We start from the raw sequence: 11,214 nt of genomic DNA, 5'->3' as shown, positions 1-11,214 counted from the left end.
TTGTTTCCATTTGCCTTAATATCTAAAATGAATTTGAACTAATATCCATATGAGCATTTGCATTCGTTTCTTTATGGGTGAAAAGGCATGGTGTCCGCCTCCGCCCTCCATCAAAGTTTCAAGAACAAAATTTCCTCGGTCCACATTACTTCAAAGTTATTGTTTTAAAAGATTTTTGATAGAAGAGAGAAAAATGAAACTGTTACTAAGAGAAGAAAAAAAAAAAAGGCTTGACTTCAATTTGATAGGTCAACACCTGAGGTGCAAGGCTTCCAACACTTGTGATATCTAATGTCATCAAAGCACTGGGACATTGCTTCTCAACTACCACCCTCTAAGCCCCCAACAGTGGCAATGGGTAGGATCTAGGGTGGACATTATGGCAGACCCAAAACTAAAATTACTCTTGGTGTAAATTAACTGCCATATCTAGGATATTAAAACAACACTGTACAAATACAAGAAGTCATTTACAGTAACAATATTTGAGCACACACACTAAAGGAATGTACAACATTTTAAAACAGGATAGGAGTCTAGATGCAAATAAAAATAATTTCTTTCAAAATTACTGTACAGCACACAACTAATACCAGCATTTCTTGCATATTACATAATTATTCATGATAATTATGTGAAACCTTAAACAACAAGAACAAGTATACCTAAAGCTACGAAGTAGTCTTTGTACTGTCTAAAGCAGTATCACGTATTCTAACTGTAGTTTAATTCAAAATATGATTATCAGTTTCAAATACCATGTAATGACAGAATTACGCTAATGATTCAGGGCTATGTCTTTATGGGAAAAAAGGAATTTTGAGATTAGGTAAAGCTTTAAGAACTGCAATTTTCCCCAGTAATGAACTTTATTGCAGCAATGAATACACCTTACTTGTACTCATGAGATTTTAAGACACAAGCATGCAATCAATTCATTCAAAGCTCAAAGTTTTTTCACTACCATACTTTAATATCACATAGTTCCACACAATTCACACAACAGGTTGAAAATTTCAATGAATGTTCAGTAAATCCCAGATTTATAGCACAACAGAAAATATTTGAAGACAATGGGTGAAACTGCTACGACCCAGCATACAAAGAAGAAAATGGATTAAAAATTATATCTCATACTAAGCATGACAAGGGAAAGTTTTTGCTGTTCCAAAAGTCACTGCACAATCTTTCCTAAAAATCATTGACTTCAGCATTTCTTTGAAATGAAGATCTTAGGTACAATTATACCAAGAGCCACATAAAAATTTAGTTTCCATTTCAGGTTTATCTCACTTGATTTTTACAGAATTTTATGATTCGCATAATCTCCATGTGGTTTCTACATTTAACTTCAACAAATTGATTACAATCATGAACAGTATAAACTTCTATGAAAGCACAAGCTAACACTGGCAAAGTAGACTGATAAAGGTTTCCTTGTTAAAGTCTTATCTTGTGAAAAATCAGTATAATAAAATACACAATCTTTATCAAACAACCTAAAAAATGTATATACTTTTTTTACCTTTAGTATAGTACTTCAGCATAAAACATGCAAGACTGTACTATATACAGTACATACAATAAGAGTTTTTTTTTTCCATATGGATACACAAAAACTAAAGGCACTTAAGTGACCTCATAGGACTGCCACAGTATCCTAATCCATATTGTTAATGAGTAATTACTGTAAAAATTAAAGATATAAAAAATATTTAAGTAAACCACTGTATTTAGGAGTTATCAAAATAAGATTGCAGCCTCTCTGAAAAGTAACAGGGCTAATTTACCCCAAAGATTCAGTTTCTGCCAAGGTAAGAGGGTGACCTTACTAATGCTTTTTGAAATTCTTTGTGCACTAACAGATTACCTACTTATATTTTCCTGATATATGTACACCCATTTCCCATGCACTTCACAAAAGTAAGTTTGGTTCATCCAAACTAAAAATTGTTGTCAAACTTCAATAAAAAAAACAAGAAAAGTTTCACAAACTTCTACAAATTAATTCATGTTATCTTAACCTCTCCAAATGAAAGTTTGCTTTGCACCACCTACTAACCTCACAAGATCTAGTATTTTTTAATGTTTATCCAAATTTATAAATTCATGTATCTTTTACAGGTTCAGCTTAAGGATATACAACTGAATTGATTAAGCTTGAAATCTGAGCACACAGTTCTAGTAAATATGTATTTCTACAGCTAGGGCTGACTTACCACACAAGTTGTATGTTAACGGCACATTATTTTGACAACATAAAATGCTCGTTAAAAATTTTTGGTAACAAACCATCAAATCATTTTCAAACTTATATAAAGCAACAAAGACTATCCCTCAGACAGCCTTGAAAATCTGGAAGAAATAATTTCCCTCTTAACTGTAAACTATGCATAACAGTAGGTACTACAGTACTTGATATAGGAGTATGCTAACTGAACTATTCAACTATGAAGATAGACATCTGTTAAAACCATATTCATATACCTTTCTCATTACTTTTCAATAAGAGTAATTATCCCTTAATGCTAGTTTTGTCTTAACTTCCTGCATCAATACTATCATGTTAAAGTAGTATTCTTATAAATGCTATAATCTTGTGTGATATACTTTATATAATGTAACAACAAACTTTGAAGTTTATTTGTTTAAAAATTCAACAGACTGGAAGCATCAAAAGCACAGTGTAATAACTACCTGTAATTATTTCAAGCACTTTAAAAAAAACTCATGGTTCCCTCAGTTTCAGTCTAAATCCATTTTCAAGAGGGCATCCACTTGTCTATTGTAAACTCTCGACTCTCTCATTTTTGCTAAGGCTTGCTTAAAGTCCATTAATGATATAGGCTGAAGAGATTCCTCTGATTTATCAACACTGTTCATCATTTCACTTAGTTCACCCGATTGCCTGTGAGATAGATAAAATATAAAAAAAAAATATTGTTTTCATAAACTTAAAAAAATACCTGGTACAGATCTGGAGTTTGAAAATCAATAAAATGTAACTCATACTCATCTCTTGGATTACATCACATGGTCTTAAAAATGCATCAGAACTCCTAAGGTAGTGTAATTCTAATACAACACAACAAATTTTTGTGTGTGTGTTATTACAAGATTTAAGAATGGCTTGCCAATGATTTGTTCCTAAATGAGGACTGATAATTGAACTTGGACCAAAGTTAGAGGATACCCTAACCAGGGCAATGCAAGTGAAGCTGAATGGATACTGCACAGTATCTACCATTTACAGTGTACCACACAACGCACACTGTAAGTGCCACCTCTCTAAGCAACAAATTTGGAATAATTGATGCTGATAGAAGGATAGTGGAATAAGAATTTTATAGAAGGAAAAGAGGTTGTCTAAATGCATATTTAAACAGAGGAAAACAATGTACTGGAATACAAGACAAAATATATAGTGGCTGAGAAATATTTGGAAAAAAATGTTGAAGAACTTACAGGTATAGAAATTGTCTTGGACTAGAGTGCTAAAGTGAATGCAGGAAGGTTAATGAATAAAAATAGATATTAGGGTATGAAGAAACTTGAGTAAAGTCTAAAGAGAAGGGAAATTATCTTGAAGTTCCTAAATGTAAGAAGCAAAAGCAGTTAAGTGAAAAGCACCAGAGCTGTTGGGGTAAATGTAATTTCAAAATGAATGAGGAAATGATTGATTAGGATGCACGAAGAGTCCTAAACAGACTTGAGAGTGGAAATGCACCAGGATTGGATGGGAGATCTATGAGATGCTGCTATGGTGGCAAAAGTTTGAGTGGCAATTAACGGTGTGTACAATACATTCTAATAATGTGAAGTCTCGCAAAAAGATGAATACAAGTCCACTTACAAAGTGATAAGAGAATAAAGTAACAATTACAGTAACGTTCATGGTGAGTCATGTACCAATTTATGTATTTTAGCACTAATCAGTACTTTGACTGCCTTCCATTTACAAAAGATTAAGCACATGGAAAGTAAGAGGTTAGAAATTCATGATGCTGATATGAAAGCTCGATTCTCAGTCTGCTGGTATACAGTATTATATTTTTAAAATTAATTTTATGAATACAAACACAATACTTGTACATTAGTTAGGTGTCCAGATGAGTCCAAGATACTATACTGTAAGAAGAGAGAAGACAATGACAACCTGCCAATTACTAGAGGATGGCAATAATGGCATGAAGTTATTCTATATGAACAAAATGCAAGCAGCTAGGCAACAATTGTAATTAAACAACATGATGCATGTCTGTTCTCTACTGCAGCCAAAAGGAAGCGAGTGCAATGGACAGGGAGTTAAGGATACTCCCCATTCACCCCACATCTCCACCTCTTAACAAACTTGTTACCTAGTTTTGACCAGTTTCCAGCTCACACTCAAAGATGCTCCTATTTAGAAGGGGATGGTTTGTATTCCTTTAGGAACAAATGACAGCTCACTTGTTAGCACAGCACAAAAAATAAGTAAAAAATGCACTGAAGTTTCTTCGGTGCAATCGAGTTTTCTGCATGAGGCTTGGCCCACAAAGCTTTCAGCTACGGCATGGTAGTGGCCTGTCCTACAGCATTGCCAGACACATGATTATGGCTAACTTTAACCTTAAATAAAATGAAAACTACTGGGGTTAGAGGGCTGCAATTTAGTGTGTTTGATGACTGGAGGGTGGATGATCAACACAACAATTTGCAGCCCCTCTAACCTCAGTACTTTTTAAGATCTGAGGGTGGACAGACAGACAAAGCCATCTCAGTTTTCTTTTACAGAAAACTAAAAATACCATAAACCCAAACTGGCAACATTAATAACACCAAGCCATGATAAAAACGTAAGTAAAATTCAAAGTCCCTAAAAAAAAAAAGTGTAAATAGCATAACCAAATTCAACTTTGCAGAATAGAAGAATATGGGATTTTGGCCAAGCCCTGGGACCTATGAGGTCATTCAGTGCTGAAATGGAAATTGACAGTAAATATGTTCGAAAGGTGTAACAGGAGGAAAACACTGCAGTTACACTTTGAATCAACTGATAAGAGAGGTTGGAAAGTAAGATGAAAGCAACAGAATATGAATGGAGGTACAGTTGAAAGGATGAAAGGGGTTGTAGCAAGGGGCCGAAGAGAAGCTGTAAAGAACCTTAAGTAATGCTTACAGTGATGTGCACTCACAGCACTTGCACCCCCCAACAGGGTCAACTTTGCAGAAAAGAATGAATGAGGACAAATAGGATTAACAGACTAAACTAAGCTGACCCAGCATAAATACACAGAATAAAACCTTCATAACAAAAATCATATGAAAAACATTAGCAATAAGGGGGATCTACCCACTAACGTGCAAAAAAGCATTGTCGAAAAATTGTCCACCAATGACCAGGAAAAATTTGAACAGCATTTACTGTTCAGAAAAAATTTACATATTTCCCAGCATCCAAAATACTCAAGCCTTGAATACACACCCCAACTGTGTCTAGCAAAAGTTTGAAAAATATAAAAATAAGGTGGCTACAGTCACAAGTAAATAGCTTTGTTTTGGCTGGTGCACTGCACACATTCGACTATCTCAATGCACTGAAGGACTGTGACTCAGATGTTACAGCATACTGATCACATTTTCCAATTACAGTAATCTATTTTAAGAATACTTAAAGGTTTTTTTTCATGTTCACTGATTTTAAATTTAAATAAGCTTTTGTGAAGTTGATATAATACCAGCTAACTGGAAAACTTGTCCTGTTTACGAAGTGACATGGTATACTATGCCCAGCTGTGTTGGATCAGAAGTTTTCTTGGCCAAAAGTGTCTCAGTGCATGCAATTGGATGGGGTTACTGCTGGTGCAGTATTTTCAGATATTGGTAGTACAAGAAGTAGGCTCGTGCAACATTTTTTAAATATCATTAAGAAAAACTAAACACCAAAACAGGAGATATTAGAAATATGGAATAACTTCTATTGCAAAGTTACACTTGGTTAAAACATAGCATGAATGTAACACCCCACAAGGAACAAATATGTATAGAATAAGGATTAAAATACAGAGGATACGTATATCACAAATAAATAAAATTTAAATCTTCAAAACCTGCAATATTTTTGTCAAAAATAAAACAATTTGGAATTTTGAAGAAACCATCATAAAAAGGCAACATAATATGAAATCTCCACTTTGATTACAATATTCCTGCTACTACACACGATTTACTGGGTAAATCCTTTCAACATACTGTAAATTTACTTTTGTCAACTAATAACATTTCTTAATGTCAGGGTCATTTGAGAAGAGCTAAAATGTGTGTAATACTGATATATAACGAAGTTTTCATAATAAAGCTAATATTGTAATAATTACCTGAACACCTGAATTAGCCCTGGTCACCTACCAGCCCGAACTATATCCCCATAACTCATTACCCACTAAGTGGGTAATTAACTGTCAGCGCTACCAACGCTTACAGGAAAATCTTGTCATATGAGTTACCTAGTGTACCGTTGGCAACGCTGCTGCAAGTCCCAGCTGTGTATGGCCAAGATCCCCAATTGCGTTATTCATTGATCAGATTGAAGTGGGGAGGAGGGTGGGAATCATTCAGGTGTTCAGTTAAGTATTACAATATTAGTTTTATTATGAAAACTTCATATTGCAATACACTCCCTGAACACCTGAATTAGCCTGATCAACAAAATTTAGTGGAGGTGGGTTCAATTTAAGTCAGACTGACCTACCAACAAGTAAAGCAGGTAACTCACTATTCGCCTACTATTGCTTATAAACTAATCCTCACCTGTTTGTCCACTCAGCAGGTGGGGATGCCTGAAAGGAAAGAGTACCCTCAACGTCAATCTTGAGTCCCGGTACTGTCTGGGTCGAGCTACTTCCCATGTGGTATTCAAAGAAAACCTCCCACGGATGAAGAGAAAAAACACCCCCCCATGTGGCTAATCAAAGCCTTGCATGTAGCGGAGCATGGCGAACCTCCCATGTGGCTATTCATAGCCTCTCATGTATGGAGGAGTACGACGAACCTCCCATGTGGCTATTGTAGCCTCTCATGTATGGAGGATAAGTTGAGTGTGCAGTCGGATCTTCCAATTCATAGCTGTCCGTTGCCGTCGATGCTGTGCCGAATGGGTGAATAAATCGAGCTTGAAAAACACCTGGATTTACCTAACTTCATTGAATTACTGTCAAATCTCGTATTCCGTAAATGACTTTCGATTCACTGATAGTTCTACTTTCCTATCCTAAGTTGTCTAACCTGGCCCTCACTCCCCCCCCTTAGTTTACCCTTTACTGAAGAATTGAAATGGCCGCCACAAAAGGACCCAGCGAGTAACCCTTCTCCGACGAAAATTGAATGTCCTTAAGGTAGAAAGATGTGAAAACAGATACTTATTTCCAAGTTGCTGCTTCTAGTATTGCCGACACTGAGAAATTCCTGAGAAATGCCAATGATGTTATCACCCCTCTAATACTATGAGCTCTAGGGCGCTCAGAGGAGTTTGATGGTTCCGAAAGAGATGAAGAATCTGCCGACGATTGTTGAATCACTTCTCTTAAGAAGAGACTAATAGCATTCTTCGAGATCGAACGCGAAGGACATCTGGGAGAAACAAATAGCGTTCTCGAGTGAGGCAACATCTTTTCTGTGCGTGACAAATAAGACTTCAGCGCTCTGACTGGACATAATAGCATTTCTGAAGCGTCACCTCCTACAAATTCTTCCAAAGATGTTACTTTAAACGCGCTGGGTAAAGGATTCGATTCTGATTCTGATTTGGCTATGAATTCCGGCAAGTAGGACAAAAAATATCTTTCCCTGAGAAGGATACAGTTCTTGAAACAGCCCAGATTTCTCCTACTCTTTTAGCTCTGGCCAGTGCAACCAAAAACAATACCTTTTTCATCAATTGCCTTAACGACAGTGATTCTAATGGCTCGTATGCTGATGATCTAAGGAGACCTAATACCGCCGCTAAATCCCACGATGGTGCCCGAAGCGGAAGAACTGGGCGTTCTATCTTAAAAGACCTTAGAAGATCTTGAAGGATTCTGCTGGTTGCTAATTCCAGAAGATGGAAACGGAATGTTCTACTAAGCATCGATCTGTAACCTGTGATCGTTGAGTACGATAGTTTCTTTTCCCTCCTAAGAAAGAGGAGGAAGTCCGCTACTTTCGCTACTGTTGGAAGTGAAATACGATGACCTTGGTTCCGGCACCAATTGCAGTAAACCGCCCACTTGGCCTGATACAGTTTCCTGGTTGATCTTCTCAGACAGCAAGACAGTTGGCAAGCCACTGCTTTAGAGAGTCTGGCATGACATGCCGCTCGCTGGACAGTCTCCATGCAGCTAGCTTCAGCATGCAGAGGTTCCAGTGGATGTGATGGAAGTGCAGCTGTCTGAGAAGATCTTTCCTCTCTGGAAAGAATACCGGAACATCTGTCAGCAAATCCAGAAGGTCCGGAAACCAAGGTCTTTGGCGCCAGAAAGGGCAAATCAACGTCATTTGGGTGTTGTTGGAGTTCCTGAGCTTCATCAGCACTTGCTGAATCATTACGAATGGAGGGAATGCATATGTTTGCATGTCGTTCCAAGAGTGTAGCATGGCGTCCGTTCCGAAAGACATGGGATCTTCTACCGGGGAGAAGTATACTGGGAGGCGAAAATTTAATCTTGTAGCGAATAGGTCTATCGTTGCTGACCATTTCTTCAATAGAAGTTGAGCTTCCTCCTGCACTTGTGTCCATTCTCCTCCCAGAACTTCTTACGATCGGCTTAGGGCGTCCGCCAGACACAAACTGGGGAATGAGAGTAACCCTGTGGATCTCGCACCAGCGGAGAATTCTCTGTGCGATTTGGTTTAATTCTTGCGATTTTGTCCCCCCTCCCTTCTTGAGGTATGACACTGCTGTTACATTGTCGCAAAAGAGCGCTACAGTCTTGTTGCTTATTTGACCTACAAAGCAACCTAGAGCCTCTTCTACTGCTCTTAGTTCTCTGTGGTTGATGGACTCCTTCCGATCCAGACCCGTCCAAAGGCCCCTGGCCTGACATTCCTCCAGGGTTGCTCCCCAACCCTGATCTGAGGTATCTGTGTACAGATGAGCGTCTGGAAGGGGGGAGTCCAATCTTACGCCGATGGTCAGATGATAATCTTCTGACCACCACCGAAGATCCTTCAGGCAAGAATCGTCCCAGACTATGAACGGGTTCTCTTCCCGAAAGTCCCAGCGATTCCTGAGACATGCCTGAAGAGAACGCATCCAGAGGCGAGACCCTGGAATTAGGAGTGAGAGGGAGGCCATCCTGCCCAGCAAGCTCTTCCATAGGCTCACAGGTTGAGCTCTGTTTGATAGGAATGTTTTCAGTTGGCTCAGAATTGCCAAGACTCGTTCCTCCATCAGGAAAGCCCTCAAAAGATGCGTCTGAATTGTTATTCCCAAATACGTCTTTGTCTGAGCTGGAATTAATGAACTCTTTTTCAAGTTGATTCGAATTCCCAACTTCTGACATTAGTTTAGTAAGAAGTCACTTGCCTGCAAAACTTCGTCTACTGACGAAGCCTGAACTAACCAATCGTCGAGATAACACCTCATTCTGAAACCCCGATGATGCATTATGTCTGATATAGGAGACATCACCCTCGTAAAAACCTGAGGTGCTGTGGTCAGACCGAAGCAGAGGACTCTGAACTGAAATGTTCCAGTTGGACCCGAGAAACGAAGGAACTTCTGAGATTCCGGATGAACCAGAACCTGGAGATATGCGTCCTTGAGGTCCACTGAAATCATCCAGTCGTCTCTCCGAACCGACCGCAGCACCAACTGTGAAGTTTCCAAATGGAACTTCGGGGAGATGATGAACCGGTTGAGACTCGAGAGATCTATGATGGGTCTCCAAGATCCTCCCGACTTTGGTGCCACGAAAATCCGACTGTAAAACCCTGGGGAGGAAGGGGCGGGTTCTAATGCTCCCTTCTCTAAAAGGGCTCGGACTTCTGCTGCCAAAGCTATTCCCCTGATGGAGGAAGGGGAATAACTGGGAAGATGAACCGGTGAGTTGGATAGAGGAGGAACTCCCCATGCCACACTCCTTCCAGGTTTCCCAGAATGGAGCTAAGCAACCTCCTACCGGTGCAGATGAGGGGAATGTCTCCTACTTCCGAAAACCCTTCTTAAGGACAGAAGGTTTCGGATCCAAAGCAGGAACTGAAGACTTGGATGAGAAACGGACTTTCTTAGGGGACCTAATTGGAGATTTGGAACGAGTCCGCTTAGACGGCGATGTCATCCTGGAACCTCTCGGTGATCTGGTGTTCTGCGCTGCCACCCTAATCGCTGCTTGTTGTGACTCGACAGCCGATGAAGAGGAAACAAAATCTACCATAGATGCTAAATCTTCTTCCCTGAAAAGAATGTTGCTGAGCGGCAATGGTGCCCTCAACAGAACCCTCTTGTGAATGTCTGGATACTGCGGAGGCAGGTGGTTCAGAAAGAAGTCCCTGCTCTTCTTCCTGAAGAAAGTTGTACATCCGGCCGAAATGTTCGCCTGATAGGCTAGGCCCATTGACACCGAAGTGATGAGATTGTCGAACAACGTCAGGTCTGAGGAGAGTATCCATCCTGTTTAAGGAACCCCATTAAACCGGATAACATCCACATTGAATGGGATAAGGCCTCCGACTGAGTACGGAAAGTGTCTTCCTAAATACCCGCCTTCGCCGTGACAGATACCAAGCGATTCAAGAGGAACCCTAGGCAGAAGAGCTCCACCGATTCATTTAAACCCTAACACCCACAGATTTTCCTTGTAAAACCCTTCCGAGTAGGAAGCAAGGTAGAATCCTGTTATCATACGTCGACTAAAATTGTCTGTTGGGTGCCAAGTGGACGTACCCGTCGTCGACTTCAAAAATTTCAACCTTTGGTCAACTTTGACTCTACCGAAATGGTTAAAAACGCAATTGTAAGCTAAAACTCTTACATTCTAGTAATATTCAATCATGTACCTTCATTTTGCAACAAATTGGAAGTCTCTAGCAAATATTTCGATTTATGGTGAATTTTTAAAAAAAACATTTTTCTTACGCCTGTGTATAACTCGGCGAAAATTTCAGAAATTCTTTCGTCATTTTGTCGTAATTTTTGCACTGTTCTATATTAGCCATTACATAAAGTTTTATATATGAAAATGTGCGCAATTTCAT

At 39.1% G+C, this 11,214-nt stretch overlaps 1 protein-coding gene across 1 annotated transcript in view; it reads right to left on the bottom strand.

Moving 5' to 3' along the window:
* Nucleotides 1-451: 451 nt before the first annotated feature.
* The window catches only part of nmd (no mitochondrial derivative), a 49,267-nt gene continuing 38,504 nt past the window's right edge, over nt 452-11,214 (bottom strand). The window contains exon 7 of the mRNA XM_067126021.1: nt 452-2,908. Coding sequence (XP_066982122.1) covers nt 2,746-2,908 — 163 coding nt within the window. The 3' untranslated portion in view covers nt 452-2,745. The remainder of the gene's footprint in view (nt 2,909-11,214) is intronic.

This window comes from Macrobrachium rosenbergii, chromosome 23, assembly GCF_040412425.1.
Source record: "Macrobrachium rosenbergii isolate ZJJX-2024 chromosome 23, ASM4041242v1, whole genome shotgun sequence".
NCBI classification, from domain to species: domain Eukaryota; kingdom Metazoa; phylum Arthropoda; class Malacostraca; order Decapoda; family Palaemonidae; genus Macrobrachium; species Macrobrachium rosenbergii.
Note: the sequence above shows the minus strand (reverse complement) of the source record. Positions and strands in the feature narration are given on the sequence as shown.